General features: G+C 38.9%; 1 protein-coding gene across 1 annotated transcript in view; it reads left to right on the top strand.

The window, feature by feature from the left end:
* Positions 1–15,920, top strand: part of LOC124605544 (ubiquitin carboxyl-terminal hydrolase 5) — a 164,658-nt gene extending 148,738 nt beyond the window's left edge. Inside the window, exons 13-14 of the mRNA XM_047137302.1 lie at positions 1,498–1,713; positions 15,363–15,920. Coding sequence (XP_046993258.1) covers positions 1,498–1,713; positions 15,363–15,535 — 389 coding nt within the window. The 3' untranslated portion in view covers positions 15,536–15,920. The remainder of the gene's footprint in view (positions 1–1,497; positions 1,714–15,362) is intronic.
* Positions 15,921–17,912: the final 1,992 nt, after the last annotated feature.

Here is a 17,912-nt window from a genome sequence, read left to right as displayed (position 1 = left end):
ATCTAGATCTCTTAACCAGTCCTCAGATCTTGGTGTTACCAAATGCAGTTCATTGCGTAGGCAAGGAAATTTGTGCAATAAACACTCTTCAACCAGGTGCTGCATAGTTTGCATGACAACTGTACAGTTTCACACGGGCGTATTTTCAAACTCCCATTTGTACAAACAAGCACATTCATACCCTGCATGGAATCAATGCAAAGCAATCCATAGTATAATGAGAAGACCAAATCCGATCAGTAATTATGTGAGAATTTGGTGGAGGAAACTTCTACCAATCCTCTTTCAGTTCTTGACACACATCATACCTGTATGTAAGAGCCACATCTTGCATTGGCCAGGATGGTTTTCTGGATTTGTCTGCTAGCAGGTACATTTTGTATCTGATTATACAGTTAGCTAAGTGTCGGGAAAGCAAAGGCATTAGAGGAATTTGTAGAGAAACTATTGCTCAGGTTTAGAAAAATAGTTGATCAAGCATTCGGTAGATGTGTTCCTAGTGTAATGTGTCGTGATGGAGAGGACACTCCATGGTATATAATCAGTTTGAATCATCATAAGGAAACTTCAAAAGAAATAGTAATTACTGTGTAATAGGTGTACACTAAGTATAGTGCTGAAGATAGCCAAAAGCTTTTCATTCAGCATTTCTCTATCAAGAGAGCAATGCATGAAGCCTCCAATAACTACCATAGCAGAACCTTATTGAAAAGTCTCTTACAAATAAAAAGAAAACCTGGTGATATGAGAAGCCTGTCAGTGTCGCCAAAGTTAGTGTCGTGACACTCATGGATGACACAAGAATTGGAAATTCACAGTGTTGAACTCAGTTTTCAAATTTTCCTTTACAGAAGAAGATGCAAGAGTACAAGCCCTGTTCAGTTCTTGCAGCACTGCAAAGATGACTGATGTAGATACTACTTTCAGTAGTGCTGAGGAACACTTGAAATCACTAAACTGAAACAAATATGTAGAGCCTCATGGCTTTCATGTCAGATTATATATAGACATTGCAGCTGAGTTAGCCCTTATCTTAACTATAACACACCATAGATTCTCCAACAAAAATCTGTGCTCAGTCATAGAAAGATACCACAGGCCACAACTATCTGCAGGAAGGGTAGAAGTAGTAATTGAGAAAACTACAGACAAATATAATTGAAATACATTTGTTGTGGAGTCTTATAACATACTCAACATAGTCAATAGTGTCGTATTTAATAAAGGACTGTCCTCTTCAAACTGTTGTCAGTTATTGTTTATTTTGGTTTACTTTGTGTGTTGCTTCTGGGTTAACTTCATTTGAAATAGACATATTGTAGTACTGACAAGAAGTGTGCTGGAGCTGTTCACCATACTCAAGATCTGTGAATAGAATGCCAAGGGTTCATACAGTCACTAGTAATTTTATCCTCACATTCTTCACATTTAGGCACGTGAAGTAAAAATTTATCATACTATAATTATATGGCTAAATTAATCTTTATGTTTCCCCAGGTAAAAGTAACTTCGAACCTAACGAAGAATTCTGTACAATGATTATGTCCATGGGATTCACCCGTTCACAAGCCGTAAAAGCACTACAAGCAACAGACAACAATGTTGAGCGTGCAGCAGATTGGATCTTCACTCACCAGGCTGAGCTGGATGCAGAAGAGGAAGCACCACCAACAGCCTCATCATCAGAACCGCAGTTCCGTGATGGTGATAGCAGTAAGTTTAATACAAGCTGTAATTTTTTAACTGAGGATCGTACAGTGTAATAGCTGGGTAAAAAGTGTCCACATAAAATAATTCTTTAGTAAAGCTTTGATGTTGTGTGCCTCATAAAACTTAATGTTCATATTTGCAGTTAGTCTGAATCGTAGAACGAAGTGAGAAAATGTTCACAACTCTCCAGTACTTAGAGGATGGAGAATGTTGTGTGTGTGTGTGGGGGGGGGGGGGGGGGGGGTTTATGACTGCTAAAATTCCTTTCTGTGAATAATAAAAAAAATGAAGCAGAATAGAAAGCAAACTTGTGCTTGTTAAGAGATTAGTATTGTGAGTTTTTTGTGCAATACAAAGTAGTTCACTTTTGATTCTGTTTCTTAAAATGAAAAAAGCTGAAGTTGTGACTCATTCAGTTAGGTGGTAATTCTTCCAAATGCCTCATTGGACACTACCTCATTTTTAGTGACCATTGTGATTCAGTCTTCCGTAATTTTGTGTGTGTGTGTGTGTGTGTGTGTGTGTGTGTGTGTGTGTGTGTGTGAGAGAGAGAGAGAGAGACAGCTATTTCTTCCACTGTCATTTACCCTAATGTGGGACGTTTTACAGCATACTCTATGGTAAAAAAAGAATGCAAACTTATGCTGAAATAAATATATCAAAAGCTAAAAGCAAATTGAAGCTTGTGTATTTGCTTAAGTAGTTGTGATAACCACATCTATGTCTCTCATGAGACAGGAATACACGTGTTGTGCACAGCACTCAGTTTGAATATAGGTTCCTTTGCAATGTTGAGATACAGCTAGATTGTGGACACAAATGATTATTGATTGTTTGATAGACTGAAGAGATTTCATGTTTTAATTAGAGCCGTTGAAAGTAAAGAAACTATATTTTAATTTTTTCATAGGGAAAGCTGTGTTGTTCAACAATGGTGCTCTGTACTAATTACATTGGTTGATTCTCAGTACTTCATGATCATAGTGCACTCTGATGATTTCTTTAGCCATTAGGGTGGATACCATTAAAAAAATTTTTTTTTTCATTATTCGTTGCCCCTGCAGCAGAAATTAGCTTGCAGTAGCACAAAAAACTGCATAGAGTGAAGTGATAAACCTCAAAATAGTCACATACAGTGTGGAATGACTGTACCTAATGTTAGGTCTTCTTTTGCCTGCTTTTCAATAACAATCTTTTTTTGATGAAATATAGGAAGTACGTCTGTGATGTAGTATGAAAATCACAGTTCAAGCAGTGAAGCATCAATTTTAATTTGGATGTGGGGGGTGTTTTGAATAACAAGAAGTGGTATGCTATGAAGTCCCAAAAGTTCCAAATAACATTAGTATGTAAAAAATCATGGACCATTAAGCATTATTAAAATACACTGCTCAAAATGCTTAATGGAACATGACTATCGGTGTCAGCCATACTTTATTGAGCAATAATTGCGGACTGGGTATGTTACAAAATTACACCTTTTCTTTCACAAATTATGTACACAACAAAATATTGTTACATCTTCGTTCATTTATATAACAAGAACTGAAATGTCATTAATCCTGCCATCCTGAATGCTTTCAATAGGATTTTGGGAGCTTGTAATTTGTGTGCCCTCCATAAATGTTTCACTGCCTACATTGGGAGGCTACCCTGTGGTATTCGTACCCTTCTTGAGAGAGAGCACTTGATAGTATGTGAAGAATCTGTGGTGGAAAAGGATGACCACGAACGCATTTCTCAAACTTTACTACACAGGCTTGATGGGGTTTAGGCAAGGACATACTGTTGGTCACTCCATTACTTCGATGTCCAGGTTTCACAAGACATTGCTGGTGACATCCGCCATGTGAGCTCTGGCATTATTGTGCATGAGAAGAAATTCAGGGCCACCACCATATGCAGCAACCACATGGCTGCCTGCACCAAGAACAACGCGTTTTGGGTGGATCTTCAGTGTGTCGCTGCCTTCAAATAGCCTACTCTCCAATACGCAAGTTACAATAATTCTTTTGCCATGAATATGATGTTTCTCATTATTTTATTGGAACGAATCACACATTTAACAACGGTTTTTCTAGTGATTCTCAATTTGCTGGTGCTCAGAAATGGCATAGATACATATAGGCTTGAAATGAATGCCAATATGGTGCCTTCCAACTCTGTACTGAAGAGAGACGGCGTGCGTGTGACGTAGGTGGCGTTGTGCCATCTCATTGGTCAACGCTCATACGCACGCTCAGAATATCTGACATGCCAGATATTGCTCTGCATGTTCGGAAAGACTCCCGAACGTGCTATTCCATGCTATGACGTCAGAAACTCGGCACGCTCAACATTCGGATGCACAGTCTGGTTCCGATGGCTGAACATGCTATTCCATGCTATGATGTCGGAAAATCGGAACGCTCAATGTTCGGATGCACAGTCCGTGTGCCGACGGCTTTACAGTCTGATCCGACACAGCGTGTCCAATGGCTCTTCATCTTGCAGTGCTCTGGGGGGTAGCCATATGATACTGCAGTGTAGAGATGGCCAGATATCAATCTTCATCTGAGGTTGTAATGTGTCATTCAATGACCTTGTCCAACTCAACTTGTGTACTGACCTGTGTGTCTGTAACATGCCCACAACATGTGGATGACAGGTGGAGAGACATTGGCATAGGCAGTAACATGGCAGAAAGTCCATCCTTCTTGGTTCAAACAGACTGACCTAGCAACTAGCACTGCCATTAATATCACATTGCATGTGCTTTGTTGAATGCAACATCCATAAATGACAACTGTCGTCTGTGTATCTCACTAGGAAAAAATTGGGACACTGGTATTCACTTCCTTCTGCATCTCCATCTATACTATGCAAACCATCACGATGTGCATAGCAGAGGGTACATCCTACTGTACAAGTTATTTGGGTTTCTTCACATTTCATTCTATAATGGAATTTCCTATTCCTAAAAGTATTAGAGAAGTGAGAAGCTTCCTTGGATTATCTTCTTATTACCGTTGTTTTATCAAAGACTTTTGTATCAAAGCCAGGCCACTCCAAGAGTTGTTAAAAGCCAATGCTAAATTTATCTGGGGTGGTGCTCGACAAGATTCTTTCGATGTGCTGCAAAAAGCTCTGACCAACCGACCCTGTACTTGATCTGTATGATTAGAGAGCACCTACAGAACTACACACAGATGCCAGTGGGTATGGGATTGGTGCTGTTCTGGTGCAAATTTCGGATGGAAACGAGAAGGTTATAGCCTATGCTTCTAGGACACTTACAAAAGCCGTTACGATAGGATCCGCAAGAGATTTTTCTGGCCAGGTTTATTTAGGAGTGTCCGTCACTATGTGTCGTACTGTGGAGAGTGCCAAAGGAGAGAGGCAGTTCCTCAGAAACCACCTAGCTGACTCATACCAATTCCACAAGCCGAAATGCCTTCCCAGTCTGTTGGGATTGACCTCCTCAGATGATTTCCAACATCTGCTAGTGGCAATAGATGGATTATTATTTGCACTGAGTATCTGACAAGCTATGTTATTACAAAAGCCGTGAAAACAGCCGAAGTATTCGATGTAGCCATATTCATCGTAGAAGACATTGTATTAAAACACAGTGCCCCCAGGTCTTTAATTACGGATCGAGGGAAAGTTTTTCAATAGAATCTTGTGACAGAGATAAACCATCGGTGCAACATTACTCATCACATAATGACTGCCTATCATCCGCAAACTATTGGGCTTACTGAACGCCTTAATAAGACCTTGGCCAACATGCTATCACTGTTGAGCAGAGCAACTGGGATTAGGTGCTACCTTTCATGACTTTTGCCTACAATACTGCCAAACAAGACACAACAGGATTTACGCCATTTTCCCTGGTGCATGAGCGTGAGGTGACGACAACGATTGACACTGTGTTTCTATTACAACCTTATGACATGGACGACGACTACATAGGAAGCTCGGCAGTTAGCTCGACTCCACACACTGCAGGCTCAAAAAAACGATCGCCAAAGGTATGACGCGAGCCACCGCCCTGTTGTCCACCAGCCTGATGTCCTTGTCTGGATCTTCACTCCTGTTCAGTAGGTTGGTCTCTCTGAGAAGCTCCTCAGGCGCTACTTTGGACCTTATAAGGTTGTAAGATAGTTGTCTGATGTTACTTATGAAATTGAAGATTTCGACCCTGACACAAGACAACGAAAGATCAGAGATACGGTCCATGTCCTTCGAATGAAGCCCTATAAGGATCCTGCAGCCCAGAGTAAATTCGAAGCTCCAGCGACAGGCAACAAGCAGAAAGGTGACGGAGAGTGTAGCAGCAAAAGAAATTTAAAGAAGATCACTTCCAGGGTGAGAATCCGTCATCAGGAGCCGGAGTATGCAGAACCGATGACTCGTTCCTGGACTAGGAGGATGTAACACCGAGACGCTGTTCCCTTGAGGAGGGAGCAATGTCTCATAAGAAGCTGAGTAGCACCCTGGTGTAGTGATTATGATACTAAACTGTTTCATGGAGGGTTATGAGTTCAAAACTCACCTGGACTGTACAATTTTAATTTCTATATTTGGTTTGAGTACATTCTAGAACTATCCACAAATGTCAAGAATCATTGTACTAGAATGTTCTGTAGCCATATATATAGTGTATGTGTTCTGCTGGACGGAGGCAGTTTGCTCCGCGCTCTTGTATGTGCATGTGCTGAATAAACCTTCTTTAAGTGAAGTTAGTGTTAGTCATTCATCTAATTACACCTTCTTTTATATATAAAAAAAACAAAGGTGAGGTGACTTACCGAACAAAAGCGCTGGCAGGTCGATAGACACACAAACAAACACAAAAACACACACACAAAATTCAAGCTTTCGCAACAAACTGTTTGCTGGATACCCCAAATCATACGTTTGACAGTAGATATAGGTGTGGTACTGAGTCAAATGCTTTCTGAAAATCAAGAAATACTGCATCTACTTGACTGCCTTGATCCAAAGCTTTCAGTATGTCATGTGAGAAAAGTACAAGTTGTGGTTTCACGTGAGCGATGTTTTCGGAATCCATGCTGGTTGATATTGAGGAGGTCATCCTGCTCAAGATACCTTATTATTATAGACTGCATTATATGCATCATAAAAACCTTAAAATATCCGTGAAAAATGCTTAAAAATACTCAAAAAGTGTCGAAATATGCAAGCTCAAATAATAAAAAAATGTGGTAGTTACTGTGTGCGTTATATCTCAAAGTTGAACCTGTGCATTATATCTCATACACATTATGAGGAAGAGCGCCAACCACACAAAAAATCAGTACACTTAGAATGCTGATATCATTTTCTGAATACTTTCTGAGATTATTTTCTAAAAATTTGCAAAATGAGGACACATACCGTGTTTCAAGAATTGTTCCTTCTTTGCTATTGTTGCCGTTATCAAGCGGATGGGATGTGAGTTAGTCACAGTGAAACAGTCGATATGTTAAGGACCAACTTTGAGATATATCGCTTGCAGAGGGGCACACTCAAAAACTCCATAGTATTTTATTTAAAAATAAGCATACAATCATGAAATCTGTTGAACAGCTTTAACTTTTAATTAATTCATTGAGCACCAAACCTTGAGTTTCTAGCTTTTTAATACTTGCAAGTATATGCGAAAAATGAGTGCTAATCACAGCAATGCCTTTTTTAATAACGGAATCTTTAAAAGCTTCCTTGCATGGCCAAACTGCCAAAGTCTCTGCACTATCTAAGTCATTCGCTACTCCTCTAATGCCCTTGAAATGTTGATTGTAAAACAACACAGCTTCGATCCATGTACCCCAACGAGTTACCACTGGTTTGGGAGGTAAAGGCACATTTGGTAGTTTTTCTTTGTAGGTCTTGATGTGAGCAGGAGCCTTTAGAAACACTTTCTTTGTGGATGAAATCAGTTTATTTGCATTCACAAACATGGAACAGACTTCTTCAGCAAGGCAGTGTACTCCATGAGGAAAGCACATCACTTGACTCAAATTGGGATAAAATACTCAGAGGGCTTTTCCTGCTTTGATCATATAGGGGGCAGCACCTGAAATAAACAAAACATCCTTTCATCTGCAGAAGATTCTGGACATATTTTTCTAATACCCTCATTCACAAATGTGGGTTTCATAAAATGATTTATTTTTTCAAGTTCTTTGCAGGCCGCTAAACAGAAAAAAGACTGCTATTCTTTTAAAGTGCCAACAATTAAATTTGCAATGTAATGGCTACAAGCATCTGTAGATTCATCAACTGAAATCCAGATGATGCTGTCCTTGAGTTCATTGCGTATTTCCTCCAGAACATTCACGTAAATTGTCGTTATTTCATTTTTACATAATGTTGATTCATTTGGCATATTTTGATTTAAGCAATATTTGCACAGGAAGCCTTTGAGGGTAGGGTTTGTAAGTTTGTGAAGACAGATATTGCTTGCAGTAAATGCTTCACATAGGTCCATGATAAACAGACTTTTTTGGTTACCTTTGGACAAATCCCTGGTGTTGCAACTCTCTGTTGAAAGATGTTATAGCCATTGTCCTTTCTACTGCATTCCTGCAGTATGAAGACTGGTCTTGACATGCTGGTCTATTTGAAATTTTTTTTTGCAAAAAAAAAACATTTTTCTCACAAGCTCGACAATATAAAATAATTCCGTAGTATGTAAATGTTCCAGGATGATCAGCTATCTACAAAACGATGTTTCTTTTTCGGACGGCACGGCATACAACACATTACACACTACACATCATAAAGTAGTTCAGCTGTGTGACATGTGACTAAAAGCTTGCGCAGTTTAATTTAATTGTTGCCGACGCGTTCAGTATGACAGTGGGTGGGGGCACAGGAGCAAAAGCATTGACTCTGTCTGCCTGTTCTTGTTCCTCTTCTATAGTGATTTTGCTAGGCAGTGGCCTCTCTACATCTAATCTAGCTCGAGCTAGACACCGCCCATCTAAATTTTTAAAATATTGTAAACATAGAGTGAAAATATGCAATAACCAGCGAAAAGGAGCCAATATGCAGCATGCAAATGCATATAATCCAGTCTCTAGTTGTTATGTTTGAGCTCAGAATTTGTTCTAAGATTCTACAACAAATCGACATTAGGGATATTGGACAGCGGTTTCATGGATGACTTGTACCACACTACTTATAGACAGGTGTCACCTGTGCTTTTTTTCAAGAACTGGGCACTGTTTTTAGTTTGAGTGATTCAAGATAGATTATAGTTAGAAGAGGTCTAACTCTGGTGTAACTTCAGAGTAGAATCTGATAGGGATTCCATTGGACCCTGAAGCTTTGTTCGGCTTTAACGATTTCAGCTGTTTCTCAACACCACTGACACTAATACTTATTTCGTTCATCATTTCAGTGGTACGAGGATTAAATTGGAGCAATTCTCCTGGGTTTTCCTTTGTAAAAGAGCATTTGAAAATGGAGTCAAGTGTTTCACCTTTTGCTTTACCGCCCTCAGTTTCAGGTCTTGTTTCAAAGGACTAGATACTAACTTCGATGCCACTAATAGCCTTTACATATGATCAGAATTTCTGTGGGTTTTGTGAAATTCATTTGACAGTATTCTGCTACAGTAGTAACTGAACACATAATGTATTGTTCTCTTGACAAGCCAAACACGTTCCATTTCAGCATCTCTATATCTGTATCCCTACACTTCGTTTTACACTTATTATGCAGTAATCTCTGTTTCTTTACAGTGACTGTATAACATGGAGATTCCCTCACATTGTGACCTGTTCTACTGGGTACATGTCTATCCAGTGCTTGCTCAGTTATTCTTTTAGATTTGAGCCATAGTTCCTGTTGTGTCTAGCCAAGACAGCCTAGACACAATGAGAGGAAGCCGAAAGGCACGCGCTAAGCTAAAGCAGGATGGCGTGAGGTCTGAAACAGGATACGTAATGAATGCTATAAAGAAAAGTATGTAGCTTCTGGAATACTTAACTTTAATCCATCCTTTTGGTACATCTGGAGATTGTGGCGATACAAGTGAGACTCTTTAGATACATGCAATGTTACTAATGGCGCCTCGCTAGGTCGTAGCCATTGACTTAGCTGAAGGCTATTCTAACTATCTGCTCTGCAAAGGAGCGAGGCTTCGTCAGTGTAGTCGCTAGCTACGTCGTCCGTACAACTGGGGCGAGTGCTAGTCCGTATCTCGAGACCTGCCTTGTGGTGGGGCTCGGTCTGCGATCACACAGTGGCGACATGCGGGTCCGACATGTACTAATGGACCGCGGCCGATTTAAAACTACCACCTAGCAAGTGTGGTGTCTGGCGGTGACACACAGTTCCTCTACATGCACCTGTCCTGTGCTGAAAGTTCAAAGTTCCTCACTGAGGTATGACACCACTGATTTTTTGGTCTAGTTTACTGAACATATGTATCTTCCTGCTTGTTTTAATTGCCCTTTGTACTTTGGTAATCATTGTCACCACAACTGTGTCGTGGCCACTGATACCAGTTTTGAAGTGGACATCCTCAAAGAGGTCAGGTCTGTTTGTTGCCATTAGATTGAATATATTTTTGTCACAAGCAGTGTACCTACGCTGCTCTTGAAATCATTCCTGCATGATTCATATTGTGGCTAGATAAGAGAGAAGGCTGGAAAATATTGCTCAATAATTTTACTACCAAAAATTTTAATAAGGAACAAAACAAAACAAAAATTCACAGTTGAACTTACATATTTTACTTACTTTTCTACATAGTAATCAGTGTTCTCAACACATTTCTCCCATCTGGTGCCAATATCGATATGTGCTCTTCGTAGAAGTCTGTTGAGTTGAAGTATAGCCATCTGCAGTTTGCTGATTTCACTTCCGCATCTGCCGTAAAACGTTGCCTGGCCAGGAATTTTTTGATGGGTCCAAACAGATGAAGGTCCAACGGAGCAAGATGAGGATACTGGTGCACCTTCCGCCCAAATTTGGCAATTTCCTCATGAAAAGGAGCAGCAACGTGGAAGCGAACGGTCATGAAGAAGTTTGACACTGTCAGCACATTAATGTTATGGCGTTCGTCACAAGATACAACGCAACTTAACCGAAGTTTTTTTTCCACGCAGGGGAACCAGTGGGTTTCCACTCTGTAGAGGTCTGCTTGGTGTAGGCCTAAACCTCATCACCAGTGACGATTCCTTTCAGAAAGTCAGTCCTTTCTGTAGCATAATGCATTAAGTGATCCAAGCTTGTCATCATTCACTAGCCCTTGTGATTGTCTGTCGGGTTCTTAGACATCCAGCGAGCACAAACTTTACGAAATTTCAGTGTTTAATGAACAATATCATACACTGCACAATAGGAAATGTTGAACTGCTGCAATAAGGTTTGCAGTTGTACACGTCAGTTCTTCAAAATTACTGCCTCAGTGGCTCCAGCATTCTACGGGGCTGCAGTTGTTACCATCACCTGGACCCTGATAAGTCACTAAGGTTCAGACTGCCCTATTAGAACAACACCCACCACCTGGAGACATTATTACGATCCATACAGTTGTCCCCAAACATGCTACACATGTCCTTGTGAATTTCACTTTGTTTATGCCCTTTGGCCCACAAATGTTGAACTGCACTTCTCTACTCTTCACAAGTTGATGATGGTAACATGTGTGCAATGTTTGTTTTGTAATTGAGGAGTCTCTCGCTAGAGTTACACATGAAAACAAAATACCCACTGTTGCACAAACTTCAAACTGTATTTTCATGACATTTCACCACTCCAGTTGCAGTACCAGGGGAGAAAAAATTTATTGTGCATTACTTTCCGATCCTTCCTCGCATGTTGTAAACATGAAAAATGTGATAGCCGAATGTAGACTGTTGCATGTTTTTTGTGCACCCTGGCCATGATGTAGTCATTAGTCACTTCACTAACAACTAGCAGTTTGCATCTCTGTATAACCAAAGCAATACGGTGTTGCTTCATAAACATATATCAACAGTATAAAATTGGTCTTCTCTGTGGACATGCCCACGAGGCTTCATAGCTTCATACAGTTGTCACCACACACACAGATTCATCTTTGGGGACTAAAACTGTGACCTACTGGGTTAAAATACCTTTTCTCAGTCGATTGCACTGTGATTTTTGGCAAATATTCCCCAAAAAGTAATTAAGTTTGTTCTTCATGCTAAGTTTGGTGAACAAATTACTAAGAAAGTCTAGACTTGTAATGGTGGGTGGATGATCCTTTACTCTTGACTAATTTTAAAATATGTGCAGATGGGCAATGCCATATTTGATTTTCTCTCTGAAAGTGAGTTCCATGTGCTTTAACTTTGGTGAGAGATATTGAGAAGTAATATCAGTGGTATGAGCTTAGTGCACTGAACATTTCATAAACATCAAACAGTAGTCATGTGACAAAAATAGGATATCATTGTTTACATTTGGAGCTAAGACCAAAACTTCAATATTACACATATTTTCATGTTCATGTGTGTTTGTAAGTAACAGCAGTGGTGGTGATTTATGAATGAAAACTGAAATTGGTCAGAGGAGGGAGTACCACAAAGGTCAAATTATAGTCGCCATATTGCAAGAGATCCTGATTATTATTGAGGCACCGTGCAATGAATGTTCAAAATTGTGAGGCAAATTTATGTGACTGAGTGACTTTATATTTGAGACAAGTCATGCATAAATTGAGTAGTGTGGGTGTGTATTGCAATCTCTTGAATGCATGTACATTTTGAGCAATTTTCACCTGCGGGTATGCTTTGTGGGACAGTCGGTTATTACCCGTAGATTATACAGTTCTCCAAACCATTGTGTTTGTTTTAAAGTACTCACAATAGGAAACTGTGTATGAATACCTATGATATGGAGAATGTGTGTGTGTGTGTGTGTGTGTGTGTGATATATATATATATATATATATATATATATATATATATATATATATATATATATATATATATTAGTTACCGTAATTGCGATGAAAGATGTAATATCTGACACCATACATAGTTTCACCCTTAAAATATTTCAGTACACAATAAATCACTATTTTGCTGCATGTCATGGCTCCAAATTCAATGTTTTCCAGGATGCTTTCACTTTAGTGTTCTAGGAAGCCATTTCAAAATGCTGCCACAGCATAATTTGTTTAAATTGAGACTCAGCAAAGCCCTAAATGTAGGCAAGTGACTTCTCAGCTGTGGCATTGGTCACAAACAAGCAGAATGCCTCTCTATTTTGCCCTTCAGAGATTTAAACCAGGTTCATTTCAGATATTTGATGGGAACAAATATTCTATTCTGAGCATCTGAGTGCTCACTAATAGATATCTTCATTCTATGCTGAGAGCACAATAAACTTAACAACATCTTGACTGCAGATAATAGTGATACGATATAGGTACGTAGTATTTATTATTGAATGCTTTGTGTAGTAAAGATGGAGAAAAATAAGCAGAAGAAGACGCGCTCTTCAAATGCCTCCATAGCAGAAATAATTTCTGGCTGGAAATTAACTTGGGCTACTATAAAGACGTAATTGAAGGTAAAGAAAATTGTGGAAAAGGGTTGCCATTAGCTTTAATTAGCTTTAATTAGCTTTAATTAATGATTGATAGAAACAAACTGTAACTGGAAAAGTTTAAAATTGTGTTATATAACGTACAGAAAAAGACCTAGACATCTTTCGTGCTTTACAGTTATCTCATGTTAGTTCTGTTTATTGCACAGTAATTTCATTCACTCGGAACCTCAAGACTAAATTGTTGATTATTTAATTCTAAAAATAGGTTTGCTGTGTGTCAGAACATGCCGAGGTCATTGGAATTCATTGCCATCCTCAGTACACACATTGAAATAATGATACCTCACAATTAAATGAAAACAAACAATAAACACCACATGATAAGTGTAAGCAGTTATGAGACATGATTGGATGTCAGTATAACTTCATACATGTACACACTATCAGTAGGCACATAAGTGTTAAGAGTTGCAATTCTATATGACATCTAGGACAGCCACTAAGAATGCATTAGTATTGTTTGTTTTTAGTGTTGTTAACAGGTCTGGTAGTATATATAAGGGGCATGAACAGCATCAGATGTTAAGTGCTGAGGTGTAGCTAGTGGCTTGCAGTCTGCACCATATACCAGCTCTGTCGTGGTGCCAAAACTTCCTACATTCTCTGACAAGAGTTTAAAAAAAAAATCAGGAGAGGATGCAGTGGTGGTGCAACGTAATACTGACAAGTGGGCTCATGCTGTCAAGTTCTTTTTAAATTTGACTTTATTTTGTAAACACCTAAGTAGCATCACATACCCTCTCAGCCCATTAAGTTTCATTTCGTTTCCTCCTCCTTCTTTTGGGTACTTCATTTGTTTTGGCAGGCAGTGTAATTCTCAGCAGTTAAGGTTCCTGATACAGATTACTGTCTGCTTGCTGCAGTGGATCAGAATGCTGTGAAAACAGCAAGAAGCCTATTCAGGCAGTATGACTTCAAAACATAATGTTGTCATGATTAACTTCCTGACAAAGTTCAAATCAAACACGTCATTCTTAGGCCTTAGGCAGTGTGGCGCATTTCTCTTTGAAAACAGACTGTGGCATTCATCAGATTTGCAGCTTTCTTCCGAGCATGATGCAAACATAGGAACTGTTGGTCACAGACTTAGGCTGTTTCCTGTGTGGACAAATTTTCAGTAGTTAGAAAGCCATCATTACTCATTGTTAAAGAAACATATCGACATCAAAACTTGCAGAGGAATATATTTCCATATTCTGCTAACTGATTGATAAAGACGCCACTGCTGATTGACCTACATGTACTTACTATTCCAGTTCATCTACACACATGAGACTGTCATAACAGTTTACACTTGATGTGGGCAAGAGTGTGTGGTTACTTTGTTAGAGACTAGAAAGCATTTTTGTAAGAGGTGTTCCACCATTACTGGCTGGTGTTGAAATGCGCACACTTATTTTTCACTACAAATAGTTCAAAACTTCTCTTTCATACTCTTACACTAAATGTCTATGAAATGCTTAGCTTTATTTATGAGTTGTCTCCAAAAATTCTTATGGGAGCACTTATTATCTGCACTCGTTACGTAGATCACGGATAATTTCCTTAATGTAACTTTACAGAGTGAAAAAGAATTATTTCAATCTCCAGCATTGTTGGAGTAGCACATTCGCGTATTTGCTTAAAATGTTTTTGTTGAGAAAAACTTGTTTACTTGTTTTAAACCTCTGTCTGTGTAAAATGAAATAAATTAATTCCATTGCCAAGTTGTGAAGGGACAACTGCAACTGAATTTTGGGAAATTATACTTCCTTCTTCAATGAGAGAGAGCCATCTGTTGTTCAACAAACAAGGAAGACAGGTTTCCTTCTAATTCTTCATTTTTCTCTCTTGACTTTGATTTATTGAATTTTTTGTCCAGATGTGTTTTTAAGAATTTTTTTCTCTTCCTATATGTACTGGATGATAACAAACCAGTTTGAAAACTCAGCTTCCATTTGTAACTGTGGACCTGCTATCACATTTCATTTTGAAGTGAGGGCAATTACCCATTTTACATTATTTTAATTCTTAATATTTTATATGTAGATTAGTTAATTACAATATTTTAATATTTGTGAATTCTTTTGCAGAATATCAGCTAGTAGCCTTTATATCACACATGGGTACATCATCAATGGTGGGTCACTATGTGTGTCATATCCTACGTGATGGGCAGTGGGTGATTTACAATGACAATAAAGTGGCTCGTTCTGAAAACCCTCCAAAGGAACTTGGATACTTGTATCTTTACAAGCGTTTGTGATTTAAAACTTGAAATACTGAAGTCAATAGTGAAACTCCATTCCTATCGTCACATGTTTAATAAAAGTGTGCATGCTGACAAGTTTTTTAAAATGTTGCCTGCATTTTATTTTATTACTGCCAAATACTCAACTAGTAAGTCTGTATTTAATACTGAGGAATGTGCTGTTACTTATTTATGAACTTTTGTACTTTGCTGGCAAATGAGAATAGACTATATCCATTTGCTCACTCAAAATATTATTTAACTGCTCACAGTATTAGTACTAGATTATATTACTTAATTCAGATGTGTACAGAGCAGTAAACAAATACAGAATATAAATTTTTGTGAATTTAACAAATATGGTTATCTGAATAACAATAATAAACTGTTATAAAAGTTACATATGTTTTCTTAAAAACATGTCATTTATTGGATTCTGTGTTAATTACAGAGTTGTTTTAAAGAAATTAAAACAGTATTCATAAAGTAATCATATATTTCAGAAACATTTCCAAAAAAACTTATGTATGTTAATAATGAATTGTTTTAAGCTGTTTATATTAGAAGTAACAAGACATGTACGTAACACATTGAAATGTAATTGACATTTCAAATAGAATTGTAAGACCTCCCGTGCACCATATTATCAGAACATTTATACGGAAACATTACACCTGCTAGTAACAGGTCTGTGACACTTTTAAGCCCATTGATGCAGGGTGTGAAAACACTGCAAATAACATATGGCACAAAACAGAACGATGCCACCCACCAAGAAATGAATATGAGCACTATGAACCAGAATACACCATTAACAAATTCACCAGTGCCTGCACCCATTGCCTGCAAAGAGAAGAAATATCATGTTAACTATTTGTATGATGAAAATAACTAATGCTGTTTTTTATTTTTAATAACTACAATGTTTTATGTTTACTGGGACTGCTATAATCCCTTTTAATCACTATCACATTCTTGCTTATTATACATCCATTGTGTTCCTTATGCAAGTAAGTAGACATCAGTTGTCATGTGATACTGGCAGTTCAGAATTTAAGTCCCCTCCCCACAAATTTTAATTAAATGAGTTTTGTCCTACAAAACATACAAAGCAAATCAATAGTGTACTGTGTCACGTTGGGAAGTGAGTAATAATCCTCGATAAATTGTTCAGCTAGCTTGTTGTCGCAGATGATTGATTGTAACTGGTTATTATTGAATCCAGCTGACACCTGTGTTCTAAAATGCAGTCAATTTTCCCTCGTCAGCAAACTTGGGGAGAACAAGTAACAATTTTCATCAAAAAGCCAGACACCCAAAAACATGCCTGTGACCCTACAGATTGCTGGTTGGATGCACAATGCCACGATGGCAGTTCAGCAGGTGTACTGGGTGGGGTGGCAGTTGTCGGATGAGGTGAGTAGAGAAGAAGAGAGGTGGGAGGAAGGTAGGGTGTTGGGGGTGGGTGGTTAGTGGCTTGGAGGGAGACAGCTGGTTTGTTGGCTAGCATTTCAGGAAGGAGGTGTGGCAATTGTACAGGCTAAGAGTGTGATGCAGGGGTACTGAAGACAGTGGGGAGCTGTGTATGATGAAGGTAACATGAAGATATAAAGCGGAAGGGTATGGTAAGGCATAGCAAGAGGAAACTGTTGGGTAGAGGAGTAACAGAGGGTTAATGGAGACATGGGAGCAAAGGAAGTGTTGCAAGGATAACTCTCATCTGGGGGGGGGGGGGGGGGGCTGGAGGAAAGGGTCCAGATGGTCCATGTTGTGAAGTGGCCATTGAACTCGAGCATGTTATGCTCGGATGCATATTGTGCCGTTGGATGGTCAACTTTGTTGTTGGCCACAGTTTGTCGATGCCAATCATTTTGGCAAACAGCTGTTTGGTTTCATACCAACATAAAAAGTTGTGTAGTGACTGCAGCAGAGTTTGTATATGACACAACTACTTTATGACTGCCTCTATAAAGGGATAGGATAAGTCTGCGACCGGACTGGGCTAGGAAGAATTGAGTGGGTGAATTGGGCAGGTTTTCCATCTGGATGTTCCACAGGGATATATTACCTGTCACAAGGGATTGGAAGTTTTCAATAGGGGTAGATAAGGTGTTTTATAGGTTGACTGGTGACGGAATACCGTTTGGAACGAATATCATATGGGACGGACTGATAAAAACAGTTTTAGAGGGTTATGTAGAAGGGAAAAGGAAGCGAGGAAGGAAGAGATTCCAGATACTGGATGACATGATGGACGGTACAACATACAGCAGCCTTAAGAAGGGAGCAATGGATCGCAGAAAATGGAGAGGCAAAGGACCTGCTAATTTTGCAGATAACATGATGATGATGATGATGATGATGATGATGATGATATGGGTAGGGATGTGTC

Source organism: Schistocerca americana, chromosome 3 (assembly GCF_021461395.2).
Source record: "Schistocerca americana isolate TAMUIC-IGC-003095 chromosome 3, iqSchAmer2.1, whole genome shotgun sequence".
In the NCBI taxonomy this organism is placed as follows: domain Eukaryota; kingdom Metazoa; phylum Arthropoda; class Insecta; order Orthoptera; family Acrididae; genus Schistocerca; species Schistocerca americana.
This window is presented reverse-complemented; position numbering and strand designations above follow the sequence as displayed.